General features: G+C 37.7%; 3 protein-coding genes across 3 annotated transcripts; 1 reads left to right on the top strand and 2 right to left on the bottom strand.

The window, feature by feature from the left end:
* Positions 1–6,591: 6,591 nt before the first annotated feature.
* Positions 6,592–9,097, top strand: lim2.5 (lens intrinsic membrane protein 2.5). Its single transcript, XM_062422898.1, has 4 exons — positions 6,592–6,781; positions 7,916–8,065; positions 8,256–8,390; positions 8,722–9,097. Exons 1-4 carry the CDS (start codon positions 6,604–6,606, stop codon positions 8,781–8,783), a joined length of 525 nt encoding a protein of 174 aa, XP_062278882.1. The 5' UTR covers positions 6,592–6,603; the 3' UTR covers positions 8,784–9,097.
* A 26-nt stretch (positions 9,098–9,123) lies between these two features.
* Positions 9,124–10,038, bottom strand: LOC133983954 (free fatty acid receptor 2-like). The gene has a single exon (XM_062423170.1). It carries the CDS (start codon positions 10,036–10,038, stop codon positions 9,124–9,126), a length of 915 nt encoding a protein of 304 aa, XP_062279154.1.
* Positions 10,039–12,900: 2,862 nt separating this feature from the next.
* Positions 12,901–14,429, bottom strand: LOC133983583 (free fatty acid receptor 2-like). The gene is made up of 2 exons (XM_062422715.1): positions 14,380–14,429; positions 12,901–13,877 (listed from the first exon to the last, which is right to left on the bottom strand). The coding sequence occupies exon 2, from the start codon at positions 13,868–13,870 to the stop codon at positions 12,950–12,952; it is 921 nt and encodes a 306-aa protein (XP_062278699.1). The 5' UTR covers positions 13,871–13,877; positions 14,380–14,429; the 3' UTR covers positions 12,901–12,949.
* Between the last annotated feature and the right edge of the window lie 1,151 nt (positions 14,430–15,580).

Genomic DNA, 15,580 nt, shown 5'->3' with positions numbered 1-15,580 from the left:
CCAGTGGACACAGAGCAAGATTTGAAATAGCCCTTATCTTAAAAATATTATTGTTTAGTTCAGTCTCTGATACTTTAGCACATTTAGGACTATATATGACTATTTGGAACATGTAATTAAAGTTTAATATTGTGTAAACAAGCAAATTGACACCATTGTCCTGACTGCACATGGAAAAGGCAGAAGTGACAGCGCAGAAAGCACTGAATTCAGTATTAACAAAAGGCTCACGAAACCTCCAAGGTAATGTTATTATCTTGATGACATAGTATTAAATTACATACACAACTGAATGTGAAGAAAATGGAAACACGTTTACGGTTTAAATGCATAATAATGTCAGGCTTAGAGTAGAGTAATTAATAGCATATACTGTCATGATATTTTTATGTGTTTGCTTTGTTTACGCTTCCCTCATAGCGCAGGCTTTCCCAGAGAACCTCACTTCTGTCATCCAAGGTATTCTCTTCATTTTTAAGCTTTTCATGGGTTCAAACCATTTTGTGACAGTGATCTGCTGCTGTATGTGGATTCACGATGGCCATGAGTGGGTGGATAATGAGATTAAGCATTTTTCATGATGTTGGATCTGTTTTGTTTTCCTCCAGAGACATATGCTGCTGTGTTAACTGTCATTCTATGTTTCTTACCATTAAATCCCATCATTCTCTCGTATTTGCTTGTGCTTTGATCAGCTTCATTTCTGTTTCCCGCAATGTGATGAGTGTTGGTAACGGGTGACAAGAAAAGGGGATCTGACTTGATGGGATATTGTTGGATCACCCAAATAACACAGTTCTCCTGAATGCACTTGGTATCTGTATCCTAAACATTTTACCCAATTATCTACAGCAGCACACACGCAGTCCAAAGCTGATAGAGGAGGAAACCTTTTGGTGGAGCTAAATGCTAACATTTAGTGAACTCTTATCACTACTGCACACCTTCCAGGCCTGATGTGTCCACAAACCAGTCAGCATCATGGTTGACCTCCCCTCTGTCTTTTTACCCTCCTGCAGTCTGGAAAAAAAAAAAACGTACAGAAGCAAAACTCGGCAACAGCTTCTACCCCTAGGTTGCCTGAATGCACTGTCCCTTAAAATTGGATTTTCAATGAGCACAGAGAAACGTTCCACTTTAAGAAGACGAATGTGAAAACAGCCCTTACGTGCACATAGTACATCATTCTGCACAGAGAAGCTCAAACATTCAAGTATAGGAACAAGCAGAAAAAAATATTTTTGAGTGGAGTGGGACTTTTTGCACAGAAACAGCAACAAATCCAGTGATGACAGTCAGTGTGGAGGGATGTGCTGTTGAAATAGTGGTGAAACACAGGAAGGGAGGTGGCTGTTGGTGATGCCTCTCTTCTCAAGAATAATGTGTGTTGCCTAGGCAGAGAAATGGAGGTACGTTGGGCTTTAAGGTGAGGTCACAAACTGAGGAAACAGTGCACAGTATGACACATGAGTCAATCTGCTTCGGTGGTGGGCGTACACACTTAATACATCTGTTTCCATCATGGTGTTATGGTGTTTTTTCAAACTTGTGCAGGAGATGGCGATGTTGTGCAGTAATGAAGAAACACAATTAAAGGATCGATTCATAGTCTTTCAAATCTGTCTAAAAACAGCAGTCAGGTGGCAATATGACATATTGAAACAGGTTTTGCTCACTGTATCATAAACCTAATTCCATCAAAAAGCAATCACCACAGCAATATGAAAACTGTTCTTGTGCTACAACTCAACATGTACTCCAAAGTGCAATGGCATCATATCTCATGAATATCTCATCTATTTATTTTTAAAAACTAATATTTATTTATTTATTTTAGGCCTTGTGTTGTGCGAGACAAGTTATGCTGTGTTTTTAATGCATGAACTACGAGTAGCACTCCTAATTAAAGTTGTATTTAACGACAACAAAGGCTTTCTATTTCAATATCCTGTTCATACTGGCCCTTAGAATGAACTTACAATGTATGTAATGATAATATGAGGCTTCAGCCATCTGAGTTAGTTGAGTAGATATTTACTACAATTAGAGTCTTTTTAGTAAAAAAATGTGTTGACAGTGTTTTCCTGTTCAGTTGCAGTGGAAGGACCTTAACAAAAAGAATGAATTTGGCACTAAAAGACAGCAACTTTGAAAGATACTGACTTGATTTGATTAACTTGGATATCTGAAGCTTCATATTAGATTCAAACAAACTAAAATACGTTTGTGATCACTTACACTGAAGGTGCATTATAAGAGAACCTTTTAACAACCAGCATGAACAGGATGAATGCAGAAAAGCATGTTTAAACGTTCATTTGGACACCTGACAGTTGTTTTGAGAAAGACTTGAAAAATTAAGAACTTTTTATGACAATATAAGTTTAAAGTCATTAATCAAATTTAAATGATAAGAGTTTATAGTTTAATCAGGTGATTTGATCACCTTTCTGTATTACCACAAATTATTTAAACACATCTTTAAACATTTATAGTCACATCAGCCAAATGTGGCTGATGAAATGTGGATGCTACCAAAATTTCAAAGCTGTCACATCCTGTTGTCTGTTGTTTTGTTTGTGTGTTATTTTCAAAGTTATTTTCTCCTTGTGTATGTAGTTTGTTTTACTTCCTGTGTTTCCCTACCTTAGTTAATTTCCTCATGTGTTTCACCTGTGTCTTGTTTCACTCACCTGTGTCCTGTTTTGTAATCACCCGATGTCTATATAGGTTTTGGTTTCTCTGTTAGTCTCTGTGTTAGTTTGCGCTGTGTGTTTTTGGCTGTGTTATTTTTACCCTGTGATTATTCATCTGTTGTACTTACCTCCGTTTGTTTGCTTTTGTGTTTGGAAAAAGTAAAGTACCTGCCTTAGACTCTGCCCGCAGTGTTTGCATTTGGGTCCTACCACCTCCACCTGCTCTGCTACTCTGTGACAAAACCACTCATAAACTGACTGTTAGATCATATAATACAGGGACTGACCACAACAATGAAATGTTTAAAAATGTCTTTTTTTCTTTTCTGATGCTGTCAAAGCCTCTTCTTTACATTATATGTATACAGGTTTATACATTAAATGCTTATCAACTGAAGAACACAAAATGTCAATGGCCATAATCTGAAACCTTTTAAACTGTGAACTATGCTGAAATGTTTTTGGTCAAAAATACATATTTGGCCTTTAAATTTTGGCTGCAACAAGTGAGTGAAAAAAAGCATGAAATTGCAGATATATTGTCTGTAACTATAATCTAAATGTACTCTTAGCACAAGCGTATGATGGTAAACCTCGAGCCAGACACTTCCTGTAGGCACTTTCTGTGTAACGACATGAAGGGTAGACCTCTCAGAGCCAGAATGCACATACCATCATGTGCACATTTTACACTACATATTAATCAACACAGATGCCTGATTGCTGTTTGTAGATAGTTTGCTCCTGAAATATTTTGGGATGACATAATAAGCTGTTTGGCTTTTTTGCTCTGCCTCTTTGTAGGATTATTTCTTTGTGTTTTAACCTGTTCTAATAATATTTTTTCGGACTTTTTTTTATAATGTATCTTCTACCATAATATTGTGCACATGTATAAACAAACAAACAATGGAGCTACCAGATTGCAAAGGCAATAAATGATCTAATACATCTTATCAAGGAATTTTGGATTTACACACTTACACACTTATCATGTTTGATAGTACATGAGGTCATAAGGTGTGAGGCCGGGGTCATCTGGATAACTAAAGTGCTGTCTGCACCATAATCTACACATAAGCATGGGAGAACCTTGTCAAATAATCTCCCACACCATGTAGTAACACATCTTGACCTAGCTACTTTTTGAAATAGCATTTCTTTTAGCATTTTTAAATCTATATCATGTGATATGGCTGTGACAACAACACTCTATAAAAGAGATGGATTAGCCTGGATGCTAATACTATAGCCCATTACATTACATCTGTATTTGGGAAGGTTTTCACTATGAACAGTCATGTGTAGACATTACCTGAACAGACAGGATAGAGAAGACACATCCACAATAATTGATTGTCCCTCATCTGTTGTGTAAACACATTGTTTACTTCTTATGAACACAGTGGTGTAAGACATGTTGAATGCACAAATAAGGAACTAGAGATGAATTTCCCTATAATTGTGTGCAAAGTCATTGCTAATTTTTTTCTTAATCATGCAATGTTTTGAAAAAATACTTAAACCTTTATGCCTGCAACTGCATCGGACATATGCCTTTTATATTTATTGTGTTTTCTTAAATAATATATGTTCAAGGCAGTTTGTATATATGCTAATACGATTGTCCAATAAACCCAATCACTCATGAAAAGCCCTGCAGATATAATTAGTAGTGAAAAACAAATGATATGATTACTTACTTACTGGACATTAAAAAAAGGATAATCTGAGATGTAATCATGTTTGCACCTATTTCATTTTTCTTTTCTCGATAACCCATTGATATGGCAAATGCGTCAGCAGCTGTGACCATTTTGAGCACGTGTGAAAGCCATGTGAATTAGGTTGATGCGTGTCCTGTGGCTTTCTGTGTTAATTCTGATACCACTTAATGACATTGGGCAGCCTTTTACTGTCATTGCAATGTTACCGCAATGTCATTACATATTCAGGGTGAACATGTTTAGCGCAGTCTGCATGCACAGTGTTACTTTATTAAGCAACTCTTAGATCATGTGTCTGTTCTAAGCGTGTGTATGTCCCCATGACCACACCCCAGCCACACTGAAAGAAAATGTGTGCTTCAGCATGTTCCATTGACCACTGCAGTACTGCAAGCCTTTGCACATCCACAGTTCCAGAATGCCTAATAGAACAACAGACAAGGACTGTGGTGCACCAGCCTCGTATCCCAGACCCTCCCCCATCCCCAAACATCATCACCCCTCCCTACTCCCCTGACCCCCCAAATACACCCATGTAGTTCACTATGAAAGAGTCACGTGGGTTTTGGCCCACCAGCTCAAGTGCGTTTGTTCTGTGCTGATTGTTTTAAAGGATTTTGCCTCCATCGACAGAAAAGTGGAGGGGATAACTTTTTGGAATTCAGCCTAGGGCTTCCTCTTTGACGTTTTGCTCACTCCTGGCTTGCACTCTCTCTCACTCTTTCCCTGAGGAAAGGCTGATACTTAAGAGGGTTGGTGTATCCTGAGGAATTCAGGTAAGATATCTTTTGTTGGTGGCTGATGCCACTTAGATGCTAGGAATGAGTAGGAGAATAATAAAGTAGAAAGTTTATCATGGAAAGCTAATGAGTGCATATCTCACAGGTGGGCCAAGAGGGCCTTCACCAAGTGATAGTGACAAGCTTTCAGGGGTTCAGTTTAGACACCATGTGCTACATTTAAACAACATACATTGCTTTTACGTATGATACATTTCTTAAGATTTCTTAATCTTGAGATTCAAGATTTCTCTGGTTTCTCTTAGACCTTCTTTACCTAAGCGTGTGGATGGTGTATGTTGTCTCTGATAGGTTGAAGCAAAAGTGACACAGCAGATGACACAGCTGTGCAACTTGCCCTGCTGATTGCTTCGGCCAGTTCATATCAATTTATTGTGATACTTAACTCCCCCCCAAAAAAAAAAATCTGTTTAGGAATAGTGTTTAACTTGTCGAGTTGCCTTGAATGAGTCAGAATAATGTACAGAAAAGTTATTACATGCTTTAATATGCTGTCATTGTTCTCATTTTAAAACTAAGCTTCATTTTTATCAGCTTCTATCAAAGCATTGTGAGTTGTATGGGTATTTTTAGACTATAGTCTTATTTGAGTTTTGTGTGGTTGTACTAAAGATATAGATTGGCTATTAGCTAGCATTACAAAAACGTGTTCAAACAGACTACATGTTGCTATGTGCTGGTTGTATAGTGGTTAATATGAGTACTCTGTCCAGGTGAGTAGCGCTCATGAAGACGTCTGTGCTTTGTTGTTGCAGCTAACTGCGTAGTCGAGATAAAATATGCATACATGGATTGATTGACTCTAACATCCTCATGTATGTACAAGCAGCTTATGAAAAACTGCTTATGTTGCTATTATTAGGGTAGTGTAGGCCCAATATTTATATGATAAAAAATAACAGAGGTGATAGTTGGAGTTATTTATGTCCGTGAGGCAATGGAGTGGTATAAATGTAATACTGCATGTAGTGTTGATGTAATGGTTAGAAGATGAAATATTGTGCATGCCAAAAAGGATGTTGGTTTGAGCTCTTAAATAAGTCTAAACAGGAAATATGAATTGATGTCTTCATGATGTCCTCACTATAGCTCTTAAATAAATCCATCTTCTACCTGTGGTGTTGCTGGCTAACACCACAGCACATAGGCCACTTTTGGCAGCTCCTAGATCAGTACATTTTTTCTCTGGCCATACTCCTTCAGGCCATTCCTGTTTCCTTAATACGTCTCCTACTGAATAAACGTGACAAACTAAATTTACAAACCCTGTTGTACAAAATTACTAACTTCATTACTACAAGCTCACTTTCACTACTGACTCTCATCTTCTTTTCTCTTTGCCCAGTGCATAAAGCCTTAACTGCTGTCATAGTGTCACTCATGATGTACAGCTTCATGGGAGGGGGCCTATTTTGTGCCATTGTGGGGAACATCCTGTTGGTGGTCTCCACAGCTACAGACTACTGGATGCAGTACCGTCTGTCAGGCAGCTTTGCCCATCAGGGCCTGTGGAGGTATTGCATGTCTGGCAAGTGCTACATGCAGACCGACAGCATTGGTAAGTGGGACAATATCCTTGCACCCTCAAAAAATGATCTTGGGTCTCCCTCAGGTACAGCAATGCTCACCAGAGTTCTGGTCTACTTCTTTGGTTGAAACTAGCAGTGATGTTTGAATGACTGTCCCTACTTGTGAGGTAGAGAAACAGGAACCTTTTGAAGAGACTTTCATAGGATGAGTAGTGCATACTGGCATATTGTAAGAGTAAAAAAAACAGACAAACAAAAACATCTTACTTAAGTACAAGTAAAAGAATATATGTGTTATCAAAAGTTTTGATTCTGATCTGTCTCTCACAGAGTCTCAGTGTGCTAACGTGTATGTATAGTATCTTCTTCAGTCCAGCAGGGCCGGTAGTTAGTCCATTATTATGAACACTATACCGATAAGAGCTGCTAAAATGCACAGATCATTAATTTAAATTCTTGTCATGCTTCAAAAGTTTCCAAAGAGCAGTAGTGTAGTATAAAAGGCATCTTGTGTTTGACTATTTCACTCAGATAATAAGATAATATGAAGTGCTGGAACAAATGCAAAATATATAGTACATACACTGCTGTAATACAACCTGGACAAATACTTGTTGGCTATTTTGGCAGCAGGTTAAGGCGGCAATAGGTCTACCCACTCAGTATATAGTGGGCAGTTATTGCCATGCATCATGTTTTATTACAGCACTGCATTATGGTTTTTTATTACACTAAAATATTTTTTTTCATGGAGATTCTTATTTGGCTTATAACGAGGGGTGGTGTCAAATTTAGAATAAAGCTCCTTTAGAAATTAAATGGGCAAAATATTTTTAACATACAAAATTAAAATCAAAGTACCAGTACCTTAAAATTGTGCTTAAATACTGTAAATTCACATAATGTATATGTAAGCAACCAGATCAGTTGATGATAGTCGGCTGTAGTCCAGCAGTGCACTGGAACAATATACATGTAGGACAAAGGTTATGTTGAATAAATAAAATACCCAAGGTTGTTTTTAAAGGCAGATTAGAATTGATTAATTCCTATTGAGTTTGTTAAATGACTAGGTTCTTCAGATCAAATAAGGTTTTTATCATTTATCATTTATCATCATGCATGTCTTTATGCTTTCTTTCTCTTGTTTTACTCCTTCTTAGCCTACTGGAATGCCACTCGTGCTTTCATGATCCTCTCTGCCATGTCGTGCTTTGCTGGCATCATTGCAGGAATCCTTTCCTTTGCCCACTTCTCAGCCTTTGAGAGGTTCAATCGCTCATTTGCTGCTGGGATCATGTTCTTTGTTTCAAGTAAGTCAAGCAAGACTTGAATACATCACATGGATCCAATAATGATCCAAATAATGTAACATTACTTTTGTTTTCTATATCACACATGCTATAAATGTAGAAATATTCAGTGAATTTGCATATCATGTAAATCTCAGAGAGCTGCCTTCACTGTAAAACACACTAATTTATACATGTGTCTCTCTGCCAGCTCTCTTTGTTTTGCTTGCAATGGCCATTTACACTGGGGTGACAGTGAACTTCCTGGGCAAGCGCTTTGGTGACTGGCGCTTCTCTTGGTCCTACATACTAGGCTGGGTGGCACTGCTCATGACCTTCTTTGCAGGTTAGTTCGTAAACAGTTTGGCATGTTTCAGTGTACTTATTGTATCTAGCTGATGAGAGTTTTCATATGCATATTACACAACTAATAAAAACAGCAGCTCAGTCTATTATTTATAAACAAATCAAGACACTGTTGTCAGATGAACAGTTTAATTTTTCTTGATACCCACTACATATTTTCAAACTCACACATCAGTAATTATGTTCAGTAGAGGACTCAAAAAAAGTACAATAATTTGTTATTGTGCTATTATATTATACTTAACATGTAGACATGATCTTTGAGATAACCACCATACCACTTTACAGCTTACCTATGCTTTGCTTTTCAGGTATATTCTACATGTGTGCCTACAGAATGCATGAGTGCAGAAGAGTGGCTGGCCCACGTTAAAATGAACAGGAAATAATGAGTCTCGGGTGCAGATTCCTATTCAAAAACAGAGGACTTATATACAATAATAAAATCTGGAATTGCATATGCACTTAATGTGTTTTGTGGTTTTGTCATGAGATGGTCTACAGTGGTTTGGGATAGAATGCAGAACAGTACCTTTGAGCAGGATTTAATCACTCTTAAAAGCAGCTATTGTTACCCAATAGAGAGCAAAACTATGTTTGAAACATTGCCATACAAGTTAACTGTTAAAAATGACCATACAAGGTCGTTATACAGATACAATACAATAAACATTAAAGCTGGGTATACTGAATAGCACTAAAATCATTTTTCACTATTGGCTAGAGCTTGCACCCTGCTTATGTAATCCTGATGCAGGTAATCTACAGTTCCTGAAAATTGACTTTTCACCAGTGCATCGGAAGGCAGAGGAGGAAAAGTAGAAGATTATGGGATCAATACAGGTGTTGAAGGTGCAAAGCAGCAGGGTGTAGTACCTCCATTTTGGGCTGTAACCCTGAAAGAAGCCCAGTAAATGAGAGAGGTTATATGGCAACACACAAATGAGAAACACAGCTAGAGTCCCCAAAGCCATGCCGATGGCCTTCTGCTTCTTCATCGGGGATATCCTGGGACGGCTGTACAGGATCAAGATGCACTGCAAGTAGCAGTAAATACAGATCAGAAGAGGTATAAGGCAGATCACAATAAAAACCTCCAAACGTACTGGGAGGAGGATCTTCAACTGCTCCTCTGTAAAGTTCTCATAACATGCTGTGGTGTTGTTGTTGGACAGGGAAGGGTGGTGCTGAATGAAGAAAGCGATGCTGCAGTGTGCTGTTGAGATGAACCAAATAATAGCGCAGATCAGAATGGCATGCGAAGGTTTTTGTAGCTGACGATAGGTGATAGGAAAAGCTATCCCTATGTAGCGAAACACGCTCACTGCCATCAGCAGCAAGGAGCTGGCGTAGATTGCAGAAAAGAAGGTGAAGGATGTGATGGAGCACAGGAAGTTGGGTAGATTCCACATCATGTCTGACGCTGCCTCATGCATCTTGAGAGGAAGGCTTGTCAAGAAGAGCAGATCAGAGACAACCAGATTGAGTAGCAGGATGTCTGTTGGAAGCGGCTTGGAGCGAATCTTGACACTGAAGGCATAGAGAGCCAGGAGGTTGGCTGGCAGGCCGATCAGGAAGGTAATAATGTAAACTGAGAGAATGACTTCACTCCTCACCACTGGCTCCATTATAACCCTAAATAGAGCAAATAAACAAACAAACAGAATTAAGGAAAATAAGAGACATGCAAACAAACAAAAAAAAACAGAATCGAAAGATGATTGAGAGAGGTATTAAATAACAACTAATACAGTAAAAGAAAATGCTGTTTTTCTATCCATAAATAAAATCTGTCTTCAATGTAGTCAAATACATTTCTGACATCAAAGATGTCAAATAAGTATATTCACAGGTTTATCTCAGCAATTTGGTTGATACCGATAGCACAATTTTCAGTCCCTATTATTTTGGCTAAGTATGGATAGAAATTGTTGGGAAAAGTTTGTTTTTTTCATGTCAAGACACTATGGCTTAAAAAAAGAAAAGAAAAGAAAAATCACCCCACATGTAGAATTCCAAGAGCAAAAGAGAACTGCAATATAAAGTTTGATAGACGTGAGATAAACATATTTACTTACCAAGCTGAAGAAATTTTCAAAAATGTGATAAAAACACTTCTGTGTTTGCCTGGCTGTGTCTTTTACGCAAGACGACCTTTTTATAACTGAGTTCAAAACAAGATGATATACAAAGTTATCAGGAGGAAACAGTAAGTCCCATTTAAGCTCTCTGTGACATACTAGTGCTCTACCCATGCTGTAAGCAGCAGGCAGATCCCACTTTGTTAATATTAACTAAAATGCAAAACTGCGGCTCATTCTTTCATTCATGTTGGGTTTAATTTTGGACATGTTAGATATGGATCTCCTCCCACTAGATTTCTGCTGCAACATGAACATGATGATAAGATTCACAATTTGAATCAGGCCATGATCCTACCTTTTAAAAAAAAAAAATGCCTACAACACATACTTGCTTATCATTTCAGATAAACAGATTGTGTTTCCACAGAGACATTCAATTTAGTATATCCTTTGCTAAATTCAAATTAAATCCAGTTTGTTCCTGTGGAGACGGAAGGGAAAAGATTATGGGACAGTGTAATTCCCGTCAACACTCCCGTATACAGAGGCATTAGAGGATGCCTCAGCCTGGCAGACAATCCTCAGGTGGTAAAGGGACTAAGGTAGGATTCCTGGAGGATCAAGAAAAATACAAATGAAACAGTGTTGCTATTTAACAAGTAATTAAACTTCTCTGGCCTCTTGGGTTTATGATTTTAAAAACTAATCAAGTCAAAGACACATTGTCATCAAGCTTAAAACATAAAATATATCTACCTATAAAAATTATGATTTGGAGGCTTTACAAGTCTTTTCATCCAACCCAAAGGCTGAGGAGAATTAGATTGAGTAATTTCTGGTGAATTTGTTAAATGGTTAGGGGGATTTTGAATTAAAAATCCTTCACATGAAATAAATGATTGATCATTTTTCATTTATCGTCATGCACATATCTTTACAGTATGCTTTCTTTCTCTTGTTTTACTCCTTCTCAGCCTACTGGAATACCACTCATGCTTTCATGATCCCCTCTGCCATGTTGTGCTTTGCTGGCATCATTGTAGGAATCCTCTCCTTTGCCCACTTATTGGCCTTTGAGAGGTTCAACTGCTCATTTGCTGCTGGGAATCGTGTTCTTTTTTTTTAAGTGGGTCAAATAAGATATGAATAAACCGCACAGATGTTATCCAAATAACGTGACAGTTACTATAATTTATATATTGCAAATGCTATAAATACATTATTATTCAGTTAAATTACATATCATGTACATTTCAGAGAAAGTCCACTAGGCCTTGTCTGCAATGCCACCTGTCTTTGTTTTTCTTGCAATAGCCATTTACACAAGGGTGACAGTGAGCTTCCTGGGCAAGAGCTATGGTGATTGGTGTGCTTCTTGATCCTATACTTACAGAATAAATAATGGTCATTATTATTTTGAGCTTGTGAAATGGTTTGTGAATGTGTAATAAAGTGTTGCAGCTGTAGAAATATTCTGTACATGTATGAATGTGTAATTAAAATATGTGCAGACATATTTTCAACATTGAGGTTTCCCAACATCTGAGAGATGGATGCAACAATTTCCTTCCTGTTTATGTGACACTAAAGTTACAAGGTACAAACTACAAGTTTGTAGTTACCATTATTTTAATCCACACATAGCAAGCTGGGTGGCTCTCTGCATGACTTTCTTGGCAGGTTAGCTTGTAAAAATGTGGTAGTTGTGTGATTATTATATGTATTATATTGTTACAGCAGCTCAGTTATATGAACAAATCATATACCTTCATATAACTTATAAACAAATCAATACACTGTCAATTGAAAAGTTTGAAATTGAAATTTTATTTACAGTAATTCTTGGTGTCATTTGCTGTTTCACAAAAGCGGAATTCATTAAAATACCCACTAGAGTATATATTTTCAAACTCACACATCAGTAATTATGTACAGTAGATGACTCAAAAAGAAAAAAAGATACAGTAATTTGTTACGTGCTATTACTTAACATGTAGAAATAGGCTTTAAGATAACCACCATACCACTTTACAGCTTACCTATGCTTTGCTTTTCAGGTATATTCTACATGTGTGCATACAGAATGCATGAGTGCAGAAGAGTGGCTGGCCCACGTTAAAATGAACAGGAAATAATGAGTCTTGGGTGCAGATTCCTATTCAAAAACAGAGGACTTATATACAATAATAAAATCTGGAATTGCATATGCACTTAATGAGTCTTTTTAGTCATAAGATGGTCTACAGAAGTTTGGGATATAAAGCAGAACAGTACCTTTGAGCAGGATTTAATCACTCTTAAAAGCAGCTTTTGTTACCCAATAGCCAGTAAAACTAGATTTGAAACATTGCCATACAAATTAACTGTTAAAAATGACCATACAAGGTCGTTATACAGATACAATACAATAAACATTAAAGCTGGGTATACTGAATAGCACTGAAATAATTTTTCACTATTGGCTAGAGCTTGCGCCCTGCTTATGTAATCCTGATGCAGGTAATCTACAGTTCCTGAAAATTGACTTTTCACCAGTGCATCGGAAGGCAGAGGAGGAAAAGTAGAAGATTATGGGATCAATACAGGTGTTGAAGGTGCTAAGCAGCAGGGTGTAGTACCTCCATTTTGGGCTGTAACCCTGTAAGAAGCCCACTAAATGAGAGAGGTTATATGGCAACACACAAATGAGAAACACAGCTAGAGTCCCCAAAGCCATGCCGATGGCCTTTTGCTTCTTCATCGGGGATATCCTGGGACGGCTGTACAGGATCATAATGCACTGCAAGTAGCAGTAAATACAGATCAGAAGAGGTATAAGGCAGAGCACAAAGAAAAACTCCAAACGTACTGGGAGGAGGATCTTCAATTGGTTCTCTGTAAAGTTCTCATAACATGCTGTGGTGTTGTTGTTGGACAGGGAAGGGTGGTGCTGAATGAAGAAAGTGATGCTGCAGTGTGCTGTTGAGATGAACCAAATAATAGCGCAGATCAGAATGGCATGCGCAGGTTTTTGTAGCTGACGATAGGTGATAGGAAAAGCTATCCCTATGTAGCGAAACACGCTCACTGCCATCAGCAGCAAGGAGCTGGTGTAGATTGCAGAAAAGAAGGTGAAGGATGTGATGGAGCACAGGAAGTTGGGTAGATTCCACATCAAGTCTGACGCTGCCTCGTGCATCTTGAGAGGAAGGATGGTCAAGAAGAGCAGATCAGAGACAACCAGATTGAGTAGCAGGATGTCTGTTGGAAGCGGCTTGGAGCGAATCTTGACACTGAAGGCATAGAGAGCCAGGAGGTTGGCTGGCAGGCCGATCAGGAAGGTAATAATGTAAACTGAGAGAATGACCTTACTCTTCACCACTGGCTCTGACTCCATTATAACCCTAAATAGAGCAAATAAACAAACAAACATAATTAAGGAAAATAACATACACACAGGTGGTAGACAACCGCTGAAAACCCTTTTTCTATTTTGAGAACAACCTTTGACTTGATTAGTCATTGTATATGTGCATCATGTGGGAACTGCCCTAATGACAAAACTTACTTTCTGATACTTCATGAACAGAGATTAAATTAATATTTAAAAGCACATCATATAAAGAACATTCATCCCTAATAAAATTACGAGATTGTATATTCACTGTATTCAAATACATTTCTGACTTCAAAGATGTCATATCAGTATCTTCACAGGATTGAAAAATGTTGCTTTTTTTCATGTTCATGAGCAACATCCCAAAATAAATGAACAATTCTATTAGAAGATGCTATTTATAGCTTTAAAAAGGGAAATACAAAAATCACCCCAGATGTAGAATTTAACGAGCAAAACAGATCTGCAATATAAAGTTTGATACATGTAAGGTAAACATATTTACTTACCACGCTGAAGAAATGTTCAAAACTGTAAGAAAAACACCTCTGTGTTTGCTGGGCTGTGTCATTTACTGAAGATAAACTTTTTATAACCTCTAAGTGAAAAGTTGATCTGATATGGTGTAAGCAGGAAATAATGAGTCATATTCAGGCTCTGTGTAACATCCTTGTGCTGCAATCAATGAGCATACAGTAGTTTGTCAATATTATTTAAAATGCAAAACTGTTACCCATGTTGGGTTTAGACAATCTTCAGTGACACATTAACTTGATATTGGACGTGTTAGTGAAAGACCTCATCCCATCTTTCACTACTGCAATAAACTCTGCTGCAATACATTATGAACACAGATTTGAATCAGGCCATGAGCCTACATTTATTTAAAATAATGCCTACGACACAATCATTTCAGATGAATAACTTATGTTTCCACCATAGACTGTATATAAAAGGTTTCCACACAGGCATTGTAATTTAGGACATCCCTTTCTGAGTTCAAGTCCAATATGGCACTGCTACTCAAAATTGAAAATCACTTTATACAGAAAACAGCGATACATAGCTTGCAAGCGTACACTGTTTTGTGTTGCTTGGAGACAGCTTTAGCTTTAGTTTCTGTCCTATCTTCACTTTTTATGTAAGACTGGATTCACAAGAAAGAACTGTTTAAAACTGCCACCACATTTAATTTAAGCCATGCATTTTAGTGGGGGCTACTTTAAGGAGCTTACCGTATGAGAGCAGAAGCAGCAGATGTCATCCAATTAGTATTTTAGATAGACATCGTTGTTGTAAACCATACCCTGTGGGAAGTTAAAAGTATAGTTTTAATATTTCTAAATGATTGAAGAACAAAATCAATAGCATGAAAAAAAATCATTCATGTATGTGGCTTGAAAATGTAAACTGTTGCATGATTTTATTTCACTTTTATGACAATCATCACCTCATCCGGAGGCTGAGCTTTGTCTTGTCTTTGGAGCGTTGGGGTATCCTGGTGCTGTTGAAATGGTCCACGCATTTCTTCCAAAAAATCATTGTCATAAACATCGGAAGGGCCGTTCTCCTCTGCATCTCTCTCAGGTCTACTTGAACTTGGCAGAGCGGTGTCTTCTTGTGATCTACTAGCAGGAGGGAGGCTGGAAAATGATAAGATAGCCAATTAGGTGCCTTGTGTATCTCCTTGAATGTTAACCCTAACCCTAA

Source organism: Scomber scombrus, chromosome 7 (genome assembly GCF_963691925.1).
Source record: "Scomber scombrus chromosome 7, fScoSco1.1, whole genome shotgun sequence".
NCBI classification, from domain to species: Eukaryota; Metazoa; Chordata; class Actinopteri; order Scombriformes; family Scombridae; genus Scomber; species Scomber scombrus.
This window is presented reverse-complemented; position numbering and strand designations above follow the sequence as displayed.

Coding starts and splice junctions, on each gene's coding strand:
- lim2.5 (XM_062422898.1), top strand. CDS start 6,604: ATGATGTACAGCTTCATGGGAGGGGGCCTATTTTGTGCCATTGTGGGG. Junction 6,782..7,915: donor CATGCAGACCGACAGCATTG/GTAAGTGGGACA, acceptor ACTCCTTCTTAG/CCTACTGGAATGCCACTCGT. Junction 8,391..8,721: donor GCTCATGACCTTCTTTGCAG/GTTAGTTCGTAA, acceptor TTTGCTTTTCAG/GTATATTCTACATGTGTGCC.
- LOC133983954 (XM_062423170.1), bottom strand. CDS start 10,038: ATGGAGCCAGTGGTGAGGAGTGAAGTCATTCTCTCAGTTTACATTATT.
- LOC133983583 (XM_062422715.1), bottom strand. CDS start 13,870: ATGGAGTCAGAGCCAGTGGTGAAGAGTAAGGTCATTCTCTCAGTTTAC.